The following is a 14653-nucleotide window of genomic DNA, read 5'->3' as shown; positions in this document are numbered from 1 at the left end:
CCACACATTTCCAAATGTCCTCTAGAAAGCAAAACTGCCTCTGCTGAGGATCACTGACCTAGTTCAGGCCTTGGTGATCAGCCTAAAAGCAAATCTTCTCATAAGGAAGCAACAGCTGGAGTGGAGACCTTCGTAGTGATTCATTCCAGTTCTCTGTGGGCCCCATTTCCCTTCCAATCCAGGAGCCCCCACGGTCAGCACATGGAGCATGAAGTGAGGCACTCAGCTCAGTTGCAGAGTTTAATGGAACACTAAAGAATTCAGTAGTCAAGATAAATAAACATTTCGTACAGTCTTTCTTAAAAGTCAGAATCAATGCAAAAGTACCATGATGAACAAAATGTCAAGATGTTCATCAATCAAGTTCCAGCCACATTCACTGCAATCCAGCGAGGGGCCAGCAAGTGCTGAGGTTGATTTTGCCAGACATTATGGCCCAGAGCCTGTGGACCCATCAGGGTGGTACCTCCGCTCTGGGGTATCCTAGCTAGGCAGGATATTTTTGTACCTTGGATTCCAGCACAGTGTTCAGGGTACCAGGGATGGATCACCTAGTCCTTCTTGCCTGGCCTCTGCTCTCCCTGGGGTCCTGCAAATGGAGAAGTGTCTGAGAGGTCACTTCTGGGCTGATTGCAGAGTAACGGTCTCAGCCATTATCTCCCGGGGCTAACGGACCCGACCCTCAGCTTATCTATCTAACTTGGGGGTTTGGGGGATTGGTCAATTCCAGAGAGGGAAATCCTGGTCCCCGGATTTCAAACTGGAGACTTCCGTTGGAGGAGGAGTAGAGGGCCACCCATCCCACTCCCTCATTATTCTCCCAGTCCTGGGCCCAGGCCAAGACACCATTTCACTCAGCAGTTCGGATGACCAATAACATTGGCTGGTGTTGGGCTGTTTTATGTAAATGTCCTGTTTCACACATTGGGAAACGGCCTCTCAGAGAGCTGGAATAAGTCACCCAGGACCACACGACAAGTCAGAGACAGGCGTTCTGGCTCCTTATCCGCCTGCCTGCCCTTGGCGTCCTCCCCTGGATGCCCATCCTTCTGGCCGGCCCCTCCCCTAGGCTGACCCTGGGCAAAGACATTCCCGTGACTTCAGGGACCCCCTCGGTCATCACAGTGATGCCTCTCCAGTGTGAAACTGGACACAGCTTTCTAGGCTTTGCCACGATGCAGGCAGAGTCTTAGTTCCCCAACCAAGGATCGAACCCACACTCCCTGCAGGGGAAGCTCAGAGTCTTAACCCTGGTACTGGAAGTCTGGACATAACATTTCTGAAGCTCCGCCACCATCCCAACACTGTGCTTCATTAAGGCTTTAGCATCTTTATCCTACTTACTTAATCCTTACATTCACCTGAGGGCATTAGACACTGCCGTTTTAGTCGACAGATCCATCAGAGAGGTTAAGTAACTTGCCCAGGTCTACACAGCTAGTTCAAAGGCACATGTCTGACTCTAGTGTCTGACTCCCATGTCCTTGCTGTCTTTGATTCGCTCAATCAAAGTGTTACCCCGGTTAGCTAATGGTGCCTACCTTTTCAGCATCCATGAAACCCCACCTACCCAGCTTACTGTTTGCATCTCTGTTCGCAGGGGTTTCAACTCTGCCCCCTGTGTGAAGTCTGTCCAGCCACACATCATGCAGAAGGCAGTGTGCTCTGATGTAGAATGCAATCACCACTCCAGAGTCAGCCACTCTGATGGGTCTCAATATTCCCATCCACAAACCAAGGCTGATGACAGGAACTACCTCTAATGAGATCCACTCCAGTAGAGCTCTGAGGACAGTACGTGGCATGTGGGCTTCGGGATAGCCTTTGTCAGGAAACCAGGACCCAATGGTCCCCCTAGTTAACCAGTAAGCCCCGAGAGTTGGTTGAGGTCCTGCTCTGTGGATTTCAGGATGATGTAGGGAACTCCAGGGATTCTGTTTTAAGTCACCAGCTGAGTTGCCCAGAGCTTAGTTAGCATCATTTTGCAGGGGGGAAGGACACGCAAACCCATCTCTGGGGATATAAGGCCAGTCCTCTCATTGTATTTAAGATTTACCTTAGGGAGGTTTAAGATGCATCCTGTCCCCTGCACTGTATCATACACTGCGCAGGGAATTGTCACAGAGGAAATGCACCATGTGATGGAGCCCACGTCAAGATCCAGACTCTTTCCAGGAGCCCAGATGCCTCCTTGTTGACGTTAACCCCCAAAGGTAGAAGTCACACGTCTGTCACAAACACACCGCCAACAGAAGAGATTAGTGAGGAGCAAGCTGAAGTCTCCCTTAGCACAGAGGCTCAGAGCCTGGCAAGTATTTCATGCTTAATAAACGAGAGACTTTGTTACTCTTTATTATGTATTCCAGAACAAAGAGAAGCAATGCCTCCCCAGAACACAAAGTCCCCAAGGAAAAGAGCGAAAACTCTGCACCCAGCACAGAGCTGAACTCATAAGTTGTGTCGGAAAACCTCCGTTATTGAAATCAAGACAACAGCAGTTACAACGGACCTGTTTGATTTCTTAATTTTTTCAACTTACTCTGCAAACTTGAGTAAGTAACCTCTCCTATCGGGGCCACAGTCAAAACATTAAGGTTCTTGATTTGCTTCTTAAGACCCTGGGGTGGGGCTTCCCTGGTGACACAGTGGTTAAGACTCCAAGCTTCCAAATTAGGGGCCGGGGTTCCATCTCTGGTCAGTGAATTAGATCCCACTTGCTGCCATGAACAGAGCCTGAGAGACTCAGCTACTGAGAGTGTGAGCTCTAGACACCAGGGGCCACAGCTAGAAATGCCTTTGAGCTCTAAGGAAGACCCAGCACAGCCAAATCAAATACGTAAAAAGTGAAATAATGTTTAAATGAGGTTTTTCCTTTGTCTATAAGACCCTGGGACCTTCTGTACATCTCTGAATTTGAGGAGTTCTGGGGAAAACGCCTTCACGGCATTGACCCCTTACTTTCTGCTCACCGCCCCCACCCCCCCAGCAGAGGGAGTTTAGGATGCCCTCCGTCCTCACTTCGGACTGGACTCCATCGGCCCCAGCATGGTTGGAATCCTGTTTCCCAAGGTGAACACAAGGGTAGAGTACTTGGCACTTCCCTGGGGTGAGAACACAAGGGAAGAGGACTTGGGGCTATCCAGTGCATAAGAATCCACCTTGCAATGCAAGGAACAGTGATTCAATCCCTGGTCTGAGAGGATCCCACATGCCTTGAGGCAATTGAGCCTGTGAGCTGCAACTAGAGAGTTCTCCTCACTTGTTGAGACTTGGGAAAGCCTGCATAGAGCAACTAAGACCAGCACAGCTGTAAGCAAATGCCTTTTAAAAAAACGGAAAAGAAAAAAAAAATAGGAGAAGACACTGTCCTGCCTCCCCTCCATGTTGTATCACTTGTGATCGTGGCCAGGAAGCAGCCAACACTTCCAGCCACGAAATCCAACTGCCTGAAAGGACATGCTCTGGAGATCCTTGCATCCCTCCATGGGTCACATCCAGATGCTCAGCCTGGGGCACAAACCAGGTCACAACTTCTCTAGCCTGGTTCTGTCAAAGGGACAATAGTTACTGATCACACAAGGCCATCCTTGAAGGAGCCTGCCACAGCTAGGGCTTCCCAGGGGGCGCTAGTGGTACAGAAACCACGTGCCATTCAGGAGACATAAGAGACATGGGTTCAGTCACTGGGTTGGGATGATCCCCTGGAGGAGGCCATGTCAACCCAGTCCAGGATTCCTGCCTGGAGAATCCCATGGATGGCGGAGCCTGACGGCTACAGTCCATGGGGTCACAGAGAGTTGGATGTGAGGGATGTGCCTCAGCACGCGTGCATGCACTCACCACGGCAGGGGGTGCTTTACAGAGGCACAGGAAGCAGAAACAAGTAGCAGATCCTTTTGTGTTCACTGGAGCAGGAAATGACAACCCGCTCCAGTATTCTGGCCTGAGAATTCCGTGGCCAGAGGAACCTGGCAGGCTGCCGTCCATGGGGTCGAAAACAGTCGAACACAACTGAGCGAATTTCACTTTGTGCTTATATTGCAATCATCCTTATGTTCCTGAAGCTGTGTCTGATCATATTTGAGATCTTACTCAGAGTTGTACATATTTTAATAGCAGTTCGACTTATGTTGAGTCCCCAGATACAGACCCTGAAACAGGATTTGGGCAAGTAGAGTATTTAGGAGGCGCTGGAATCAGAGGAGGGTTCACACGGGTAAGAGAAGGCAGCCAGTACACTGTGTGTGATAAAGCCACCTTCCTCAGCGGACAGCTGCAGGTTAATCCTGCTGGGAAACGCTGGGAAGCGGTGCCCAGGACTGCCCCAGAATTCTTCCACTCGAGGAGCACAGGACTCAATTCTCACACACCCACTCCTGGGAGCTGTGGACTCTTCCCAGGGACTTGTTAATATCCAGGCACATTAAGGCAATAGCTGTTTGTGGGAGAAACTGTCCTCAGACATGGAGATGCAAGTACAGTGCATTGAGAGTCCACCTTGAAGACTGGAGACGGGACCGGGGAAGTCCCACCAAACGTTTAGGATCAGGATCCATGTGTGGGAGTCCCGCTTAGTCTCTGGCTGTCTGTACGACCTGGGCAGGAAGGCGAGCCTGGCTCCTCATCTGGAGGACGGGGTGGTGTCCTGCCCTCCTCTTGTTAGAGCCAGAGGGACGCGTGTGTCCCTGGGACGCAGAGAATGCGAGGAGGATCATCGCTGTGGGCCTCCATCTCAGCTGACCAGCGAGTGTCCAGCATGGTCCAGCCCCTGTTTAAGGGTCGATGGCGGGCAGGCAGCAGGGGCAGCAGGCAGGGACAGGCCAGCACGGCCCACCTGCTTCCCTTCGCCCCAGGCCCCAGCCCCCCTCCTCCCCTCCCGCCTCATCTGGGATCACTGGACACCCTTCACTAGCTTGCCATCAGGGCCTGGAATTTGCATCCCTGGTGGCCGGCCTTCCTTAGGGCAGAGGTTGGATGTGTGACCCTGGGCCCCCAAGGGGAAATGGGAGAGGGGGTGACTGTCAGCCAACCTGGGGGGGCACTAGGAAGAGCCAGCCCTCCAGAGGAGGGGCCTCCTGGGTCTCTAGACTCATCTCCACGGTGGTGTGGGGCAGGGAGGGAAAGACCCTCTTGGGGCCGAGTCAGGGAACAAGAGGCTGAGAGCCCTTCCCGCTGTGTCTTCACAGGAGGCCCTGTGGTCGCTCACTGCGGCTCAGCCTCCTGTTCCACTCTTCCTACCGAGCTGGATCTTCCGGGCAGCCTCCAGCTGGCCCCTCCCACCCCCAACAAAATGCTTTCCTGAAACTGATTTCTTTTCCTTCCAGACATTGATCTTCTCTGCTTAGCCCCACTCAGGAGATTTCTGCCTTGTAAAGATCATGCCTCCCGACCCTACTGTGTTCCATAAAAAGGACTGGAAGTTATCACTCTGAAGGAGACTGTAGTGTGGGGTCCGTGGCGCCTTCTTACAGACAGAGGAAGGTGCCCACATGCTGTCCATAGGACATACCATTACGGGGTACGGGCTTTGCCAGTGCTACCAGTGGCAGATGTGACTGGTGATGGAAGCACAGTCCGATGCTGTAAAGAGCGATATTGCACAGGAAGCTGGAATGTTAGGTCTTTGAATCAAGGCAAATTGGAAGGGGTCAAACAGGAGATGGCAAGAGTGAACATCAACATTTTAGGAAATCAGCAAACTATAATGGACTGGAATGGGTGAATTTAACTCGGATGACCATTGTATCTACTACTGCAGGCAGGAATCCCTTAGAAGAAACAGAATCATCTTCATAGTCAACAAAAAGAGACCAAAATGCAGTACTTGGATGCAATCTCAAAAACAACAGAAGGATCTCTGCTCGTTTTCAAGTCAAACCATTCAATATCACTGTAATCCAAGTCTATGCCCCAACCAGTAACGCTGAGGAAGCTGAAGTTGAACGGTTCTATGAAGACCCTCAAGACCTTTTAGAACTCACACCCAAAAAAAGATGTCCTTTTCATTATAGGGGACTGGAATGCAAAAGTAGGAAGTCAAGAAACACCTGGAATAACAGGAAAATTTCGCAGTGGAGTATGGAATGAAGCAGAGCAAAGGCCAATAGAGTTTTGCCAAGAGAACGCACTGGTCATAGCAAACACCCTCTTTCAACACCACAAGAGAAGACTCTACACATGGACATCACCAGATGGTCAACAACAAAATCAGACTGATTAAATTCTTTGCAGCCAAACTTGGGGAAGCTCTCTACAGTCAGCAAAACAAGACCAGGAGCTGACTGTGGCTCAGATCATGAACTCCTTATCACCAAATTCAGACTTAAATGGAAGAAAGTAGGGAAAACCACTAGACCATTTAGGTATGACCTAAATCAAATCCCTTATGATTATACAGTGGAAGTGAGAAATAGAATCAAGGGACTGGATCTGATACACAGAGTGCCTGAAGAACTGTTGACGGAGGTTTGTGACGTTGCACAGGAGACAGGGATCAAGACCATCCCCAAGAAAAAGAAATGCAGAAAGACAAAATGGTTGTCTGAGGAGACCTTACAAATAACTGTGAAAAAAATAGAATCAAAAGGCAAAGGAGAAAAGGAAAGATATACCCATCTGAATGCAGAGTTCCAAGAATAGCAAGGTGAGAGAAGACGGCTTTCCTCTGTCATCAGTGCAAAGAAAGACAGGAAAAGAACAGAATGGGAAAGACTAGAGATCTCTTCAAGAAAATTGGAGATACCAAGGGAACATTTCATGCAAAGATGGGCCCAATAAAGGACAGAAATGGTAAGGACCTAGCAGAAGATATTAAGAAGAGGTGGCAAGAATGCACAGAGGAACTGTACAAAAAAGATCTTCATGACCTAGATAATCACGATGGTGTGATCACTCACCTAGAGCCAGACATCCTGGAATGTGAAGCCAAGTGGGCCTTAGGAAGTATCACTACAAACAAAGCTAGTGGAGGTGATGGAATTCCAGTTGAGCTCTTTAAAATCCTAAAAGATGATGCTGTGAAAGTGCTGCACTCAATATGCCAGCAAGTTTGGAAAACTCAGCAGTGGCCCCAGGACTGGAAAAGGTCAGTTTTCATTCCAATCCCAAAGAAAGGCAATGACAAAGAATGCTCAAACTACTGCACAGTTGCACTCATTTCAGACACTAGGAAATTAATACTCAAAATTCTCCAAGAACCATGACTGGATTTAGAAAAGGCACCAGAGGAACCAGAGATCAAATTGCCATTATCCGCTGGATCATCACAAAAGCAAGAGAGTTCCAGAAAAACATCTACTTCCGCTTCATTGACTATGCCAAAGCCTTTGTGTGGATCACAAAAAACTGTGGAAGATTCTTCAAGAGATGGGAATACCAGACCACCTGATCTGCCTCTTGACTCGTCTGTATGGCGGTCAGGGAGCAACAGTTAGAACTGGACATGGAACAACAGTTCAGTTGCTCAGTTGTGTCCGATTCTTTGCGAACCCAAGGACTGCAACACACCAGGACTCCCTGTCCATCGCCAATACCTGGGTCTTACTCAAACCCATGTCCATTGAGTCAGTGATGCCATCCAAGCATCCCATCCTCTGTCATCCCCTTCTCTGCCTGCCCTCAATCTTTCCCAGCAAAGGCTGAATGAGAGCTTCCAGGATTTTCCAACCCAGGGGACTCCTCCAAAGTGTGCAATGAAGAAACCAGTCAGGAGATGCTGTGAGAACGAGGCTTTATGATGCGGGGAGGCTGGGGGGCAAGGGGGCCAAGGGAGAGACCGGGCAGGCCGGGGAGCAAGGAGACAGGGTTTCCCGTCTCTGGCTTAGTAGGAGCAGACGAAGGGCATCTGCCTATTGCACTGAGCTCGTCGCCAGCGACCCCCTGGGGGCAGAGAACACAGTGATGTCAGTTGCACACTGGTGTGGCCTGTGTACCCCACCCCAGTCCCGTGTACCTCACAGGTCACCTTTTCCTACCAAGCTGAGGGCCGTATGTCTCCCCATGTCCCAGCTAGCCACGTTCACTGATCGCCTCCCTTGCAGAGGCAGAGTGCTAAGTGCTTCCTATGGACTGTGCTTTCACCCTCACAGTGATTCCACGAGGTCAGGGCTGTCATCACTCCCGTTTCACAGATGGGAAAACTGAAGCTCAGGAGACTGATAACCCGCCCTGATCTCAGCAGACAAGTGGCAGAGCCAGCTGTGGACCTCGGCCATCTGACCCCAGCCCGCATGGTCTTCCCCCCATTCTAAACTCCCGCACATCGGGCAGCCGTGCTGTTGGGAGCTGGGGAATCATCTGTCAGCTGGCCCTAGTTCCCACATCTTTCCCATGTCCCTCGGCCACACCGCCCATTCCCGAGTGTCCCTCCTGTCTGTCACACACGCTCTCCTTGTCACAGTCCCGTCAGAGGAAGGGAAGGAGGCTCGCTGAGTCTGGAGGACACAGAGCCCCCAGCCCCGTCCAGGACCCCTCACTGTGGCTCTGAGGATCCCTGCTCCTCAGCCCTGCTCACACACAGGGCGGGGTTCTCCAGGAGGGGAGGGTGTGTGAGGGGTGGCGTGTGTGTACAGCTCACGGGGACGTGTGTGCAAGTCCACCTGCCCCCCTCGTCTGGGCCCCTGGCCCCCTCACCTTTGGTGCACAGGGCTATGCAGTGGCCATACCCAAACGCAGGTTGCCAACGAGCCCAGTTAGTAAAATTCCAAGAACTCCCATCAATCCAGCAATAGTTCTTCCACAGACACTAGAGAAGAGAGATGCTGGGTCAGAGGGCTGTGTCCAGGAACACAGAGGCTGGGGCTCCCCAAAGTCCCCTGAGCATCTCTCTGGACACTGTGTCTGTAATCTCCTCTCACCGTGTCACCTGGCCAGGACCCCACCGTGCAGACCCAGCCCCAGGGTTCTCAGGCAATGACGTGGGAGAGCAAGCATCACTTCCAGCTCCCACACACCAGAGGCTTCTCAAACTCCACTGAGCAGACGCATCTCCTAGGGGTCTGCTGGAAATGTGGATTCTGATTCAGGAGGTCTGGGGTGTGGCCTGAGATCCTGTATTTCAGCAAGTGCCAGGTGATGTTGATACTGCTGGTCCGTGAACCACACGTGAGCAGCAAATGTAAGAGAACTTATTCTGTCACAGTCCCCAAGGTCACTCTCAGAGAAGGACCCACTTAGAGGTGAGCACACTGAAATAAGAGGCAGTCGGTCAGCCAGAAACGGGCAGAGCTGGGTCTGAACTCTATCTCCTGCCTCCAGTGATGGGCTGATAGACATGTCACAGCCAGCTTTGGTGGAAGATGAGATAGATGCAGAGGAAAGAATCTTGATTTATAGTAATTGTCCATTTCTCTGGTGTAAATGCATCCACCGTGGCAGATTTCAAGCTGCAAGCATGAAGCCACTGAACATGGGTGAGGAAAAGAAGTGCTCAGTCATCACCCCTCCTAGGTCAGTACAAGCCAGCTTCAGATGCCAGGATGAGGCTCGATGGGAGCAGGTGGGCCTTGAGGCAATCAGGCCCACCCACCCTGGGCCTTCCCTGGTGGTCCAGTGGTGAAGAAGCTGCCTGCCCATGCAGGGGCCATGGGTTCGATCCCTGGTCCTGGAAGATCCCGTGTGCCGCAGAACACCTACTTCTGCTCCCACTGCTGAGCCAGGGCTCTCGATTCTGTGTGCCCCGACTAGCAAAGCCACCTCAAGAAGAAACCCATAACCCCCAGCGAGAGAGTGCCCAGCCACACCTAGAGAAAGCCTGGGTGCAGCCAAACATGAATAAATGAAAAAGGCTGTAAAAGATAGGGGATTGACTTCCCAAGTATTAAACCAACCTTTTTTATAAAGGACAGAAAGAAAGAGCTTCCTCCCCCTGGATATTGGCCCCTCACTTACCCAACCTCTGATGAAGCCTCCGATCCAAACCTGCGCTTGGTTGGTCCTTATGGCCAAGCGATGGAGGAAAGTGTTGACACTGAGGTTGTGGATGGAGGCGAGGTTACCTCGGTAGCACGTCCTGCAGACTGTCTGCAGAGAGAACAGGCGGGAGAGAAAATTCACTGATTTCTTGTTAAATGCCTGAGTCTCCAGGACAGATCCCACATCTCACATCCCTTTGCAAATCAGAAATCAGGTATCTAGTGCTCCCGCTGAATCCCATCTCTTGTGCCTTTATGTGGGCTTTCCTGGTAGCTCGGCTGGTAAAGAATCCTCCTGCAATGCAAGAGACGTGGGTTTGATCCCTGGGCCGGGAAGATCCCCTGCTAAAGGAACTGGCAACCCACTCCAGCATTCTTGCCTGGAAAACTCCATGGACACAGGACCCTGATAGGCTACTGTCATGGGGTCTCAAAGAGTCAGACACGACTGGGCAACTGCACTTTCTTTCATTCACTTTCTTTTCTGATGCATATTAGGCTAAGAGAACCAGTAGTCTAAATAATAAGAAACAGAACATTGAATCCAATCCTGTCTCTCCATCCCTGGTCCCCGAAGCAGCCTCAGTGCCATATACCTGAGCTCCGTTAAACGTCCTGGGGGTCACCACCATCGTGTAGCGGCAGCTCTCGCACTCAGAACTGCCCTGAAGACGCACTGTTTCCTCTTCCTTGGGGCACTGCACGTCCTTGTCTAAATCGTCTGGGTCTAACTCTGAGTCCAACTCATCATCATGGGCGCCCTCGGCCTCCTGTGCCCCCGACTCAAGCACCTCACCACTCAGGGCCAGCACTCCTTCCTGCCCCCCTGAGCCTTCCAGATCCTGGCTCAGGTCTGCCTTTGTCTCCGGACCACCCAGATGGGGGGCATCCTTCTCTGCAAAAAAGAAATAACCCGCCTTCAGACAGGGTACCACCTCCCTCCAGGACCACGGACAGCTCTGATGCCTCCACTCTGTCCTCCTAGGGACGCCCTCTGGGACCAAAGACCGGGAAGATCCCTTGGGGGTTGGATGAGCCAGAATTCTTGCATCACACACACAATTGCATGAGACCCTAAAGCCGGCTGACACCATGTGCGGGTAACTTGGGAGTGAGAGATGTGAGAAGGCCTCGTCTTCACAGTGGGTGTTTTTCCTGGCAAAGGAGCCCTGAGGGAAAGTTCAGGTCACAGCTCTGGGTCCAGGAGAAATCTAGCTAGAGATGGGCTGGGGCAACTGAAGTGGGGCTGTGGCCTTGGACCCATAGGAGCAAAAAAGAATGCAGGAAAGGAGAAAGGAGAACAGATGAGAAGGGGAGGGGAGGACTCACCCAGATAGAGAGCAGAAACTGTCCCCAGCAGGAGAAGGGGCAGGAGCAGGCAGCCTCTCATGTCCCTGCAGTCTTGTGACAGACACACAGCTCCACGTTCTCTCCTGGGGACTTCCCCTGTGTCTGCACGGCCCCTGGAACACAGTAGAGAGGCAGTGTTTGCTTAGCTGGTAGATTAAAGGGCAAATGAGAGAGCTTCCTTGTCCCCCAGGGAACAGACCCTGAGCTGGAGGATCAGGGGACAAACAGGGGGCCGGGAGCTCCAGTAGAAGAGCCCCTTTCCCTGAGAGTGCCCTGCGGCTCCCGGGACAGCACTCAGCTCAGACCGCCGCCCCAAGAGGAACAGGGGTGCTCACCTTCAGCGCCAGAGTCAGACACACTGGGGAAGAACGGGAGGACAGTGGGCATCATGGTACGGAGGACCGCAGTCCCTGGTGCTTCCCACATAGAGCCTGGGTTCTTCCCAGCCCCGGACCTGTCCTCCCGGGGAAGCCGAGGGAGCACTTACCTCCCGAGAGTCTGAAGCCTCCACTCTCAGTGCTTCTGGCTGTTAGCGCACAGAAGCTGCCCTTATACTGGGCTTTGGGGAAGTGGGAAGAGGCCAGGAGGATTGCCCCAGGCTCGGGCGGTTGGACAGCGGGGCTGATAAGAGATTGGCTCAGTCCTCCCACCCTTGAGCCCTGCACACTGCTGGGACTCAGGGACCTGCTTCCCTTTGGACATAGTATTCTCCAGAAGTCCCCCATGACTACTGTCCAAACTGAATTTTTATTAGAGCCCCTACAGGGTCCAGGTCTGAACAATCCTCTTCAGTCCCAAGAGCAGCCTTCCCTGGGTCAGTGTTCCAGCAAATGCCGTGAGGATCCCTGGGAGCAGGGAGACCGGGGGAGCAGGGGGCAGGCTAAGGGCAGCTCGGCCCTCCCGAGCACTTGTGTGGACCATGTGTGCAGGCTCCATGTGCATCCCATCCCCAAATCCTCATCTTCCTAACATCAGTCCCACGAGAATATGCGATTAGCCCGACTTCACAGATGTGAAGAATGAGATTCAGATAGGGCAGGTGGCTTGCCAAGGTTGTGCAGGACGTGGGAGAGCTGGGATTACAGAGCCTTTAAGGCTCAAAACCTTCTCTCTCTGTGTCTCTGTCTCTCCCCCTCTTTCCGTTCTTCACTCTCCTCATGTTTTTCCCTCTCCTCTCTCTCCATCTCTTTCTCATCTTTAAGATGAAAAATGTATACTCTTTCCTTTATACTGTGGCTGTCAATCAAGGTGCTCAGCTTTGCACAGTTATTGTTGGGAGTCAAATCATTCTTTGATGGGAGTTGGCAGAGTGGCTGTCCTATGTTTTGTAGAAAGTTTAGCAGCGTTAAGTCACTCTGATATGTCTCCACACATTTCCAAATGTCCTCTAGAAAGCAAAACTGCCTCTGCTGAGGATCACTGACCTAGTTCAGGCCTTGGAGTCCAGCACAGAAACAAATCTTCTCATAAGGAAGCAACAGCTGGAGTGGAGACCTTCGTCCTGAGCCATTCCAGTTCTCTATGGGCCACACTTCCCTTTCAATCCACCAGCCCCCAATGTCAGCACAAGGGGCAGCAAATGAGGCATTCAGCTCAGTTGCAGAGTTTAATAGGACACTAAAGAATTCAGTGAAGGGAAGTGAAGTCACTCACTCCTGTCTGACCCTTTGCGACCCCGTGGACTGTAGCCTACAAGGCTCCTCCGTCCATGGGATTTTCCAGGCAAGAGTACTGGAGTGGGGTGCCATTGCCTTCTCCAAGGGATCTTCCCAACCCAGGGATCGAACCCAGGTCTCCCGCATTGCAGGCAAACATTTTACCATCTGAGCCACCAAGGAAGCCCACAAAGAATTCAGTAGTCAAGATAAATAAACATTTCGTATAGTCTTTCTTAAGTCAGAATCAATGCAAAAGTACCAGATGAACAAAATATCAAGATATTCATCAATCAAGTTCCAGCCACATTCACTACAATCCAAGGAGAGGCCAGCAAGGGCTGAGGTTGATTTTGCCAGACATCATGGTCCAGAGCCTGTGGACACATCAGAGTGGTGCCTCCACTCTGGGTTATCCTAGCTGGACAGTTTATTTTTGTACCTTGAATTCTATCCCAGTGCTCAGGGCACCAGGGATGGATCGCCCAGACCTTCTTGCCTTGCCTCTGCTCTCCCCAGGGCCCTTCAAATAGAGAAGTGTCTGAGAGGTCACTTCTGAGCTGATTGCAGAGTAACAGTCTCAGCCATTATCTCCCAGGGCCAACGGACCTGACCCTCAGATTATCTACCTGACTTGGGGGTTTGGGGGTTGGTCAATTCCAGAGAGGGAAAATCTGGTCCCTGGATTTCCAACTGGAGACTTCTCTCGGAGGAGAAGTGGAGGGCCACCCACCCCCATTATTCTCCCAGTCCCGGGCCCAGGCCAAGGACACCATTTCACTCAGCAGTTGGGATGACCAGTAACATCGGCTGGTGTTGGGAACCAGCACCATGATATGCTTTCAGGGCTGTTTCATGTAAACGTCCTGTTTCACACATTTGGAAACGGCCTCTCAGAGAGCTGAAATAAGTCACCCAGGACCACATGACAAGTCAGAGACAGGCCTTCTGGCTCCTTATCCGCCTGCCTGCCCTTGGCCTCACTCCCTGGATGCCCATCCCTCTGGCCGGCCCCTCCCCTAGGCTGACCCTGGGCAAAGACATCCCCATGACTTCAGGGACGCCCTCGGTCATCACAGTGATGCCTGTCTTGTGTGAAACTGGACACAGCTTTCTAGGCCTTGCCACGATGCAGGCAGAGTCTTAGTTCCCCAACCAAGGATCGAACCCACACTCCCTGCAGGGGAAGCTCAGAGTCTTAACCCTGGTACTGGAAGTCTGGACATAACATCTCTGAAGCTCCACTGCCATCCCAACGCTGTGCTTCATTAAGGTTTTAGCATCCCTATCCTACTTAACTTAATCCTTACATTCACCTGAGGGCATTAGGCACTGCCATTCTAGTCGACAGATCCATCAGAGAGGTTAAGTAACTTCCTCAAGTCCACACAGCTAGTTCGAAGGCGCATGTCTGACAACTAGTGTCTGACTCCCATGTCCTTGCTGTCTTTGATTCGCTCAACTGTGTTACCCCGATTAGCTAATGGTGCCTACCTTTTCAGCATCCATGAAACCCCACCTACCCAGCTTACTGTTTGCATCTCTGTTCGCAGGGGTTTCAACTCTGCCCCCTGTGTGAAGTCCGTCCAGCCACACATCATGCAGAAGGCAGTGTGCTCTGATGTAGAATGCAATCACCACTCCAGAGTCAGCCACTCTGATGGGTCTCAATATTCCCATCCACAAACCAAGGCTGATGACAGGAACTACCTCTAATGAGATCCACTTCAGTAGAGC

General features: G+C 51.7%; 1 protein-coding gene across 1 annotated transcript; it reads right to left on the bottom strand.

Annotated features, from left to right (window-relative positions):
* Positions 1 to 7819: 7819 nt before the first annotated feature.
* LOC139036977 (proteoglycan 3-like) lies at positions 7820 to 11361 on the bottom strand. The gene is made up of 5 exons (XM_070472821.1): positions 11241 to 11361; positions 10508 to 10806; positions 9889 to 10020; positions 8632 to 8743; positions 7820 to 7878 (listed from the first exon to the last, which is right to left on the bottom strand). The coding sequence occupies exons 1-5, from the start codon at positions 11299 to 11301 to the stop codon at positions 7820 to 7822; spliced, it is 663 nt and encodes a 220-aa protein (XP_070328922.1). The 5' UTR covers positions 11302 to 11361.
* Positions 11362 to 14653: the final 3292 nt, after the last annotated feature.

This window comes from Odocoileus virginianus, chromosome 10 (genome assembly GCF_023699985.2).
Source record: "Odocoileus virginianus isolate 20LAN1187 ecotype Illinois chromosome 10, Ovbor_1.2, whole genome shotgun sequence".
In the NCBI taxonomy this organism is placed as follows: domain Eukaryota; kingdom Metazoa; phylum Chordata; class Mammalia; order Artiodactyla; family Cervidae; genus Odocoileus; species Odocoileus virginianus.
Note: the sequence above shows the minus strand (reverse complement) of the source record. Positions and strands in the feature narration are given on the sequence as shown.

Bases quoted from the DNA above. Each gene is read 5' to 3' on its own strand.
- LOC139036977 (XM_070472821.1), bottom strand. From the start codon at position 11,301: ATGAGAGGCTGCCTGCTCCTGCCCCTTCTCCTGCTGGGGACAGTTTCT. The intron at 10,021-10,507 runs GTATATGGCACT...TTCTCTCTGCAG, and splicing joins GGACGTTTAACGGAGCTCAG to ACAGTCTGCAGGACGTGCTA. The intron at 7,879-8,631 runs GTGAGGGGGCCA...CTCTGCCCCCAG, and splicing joins CATAGCCCTGTGCACCAAAG to GGGGTCGCTGGCGACGAGCT.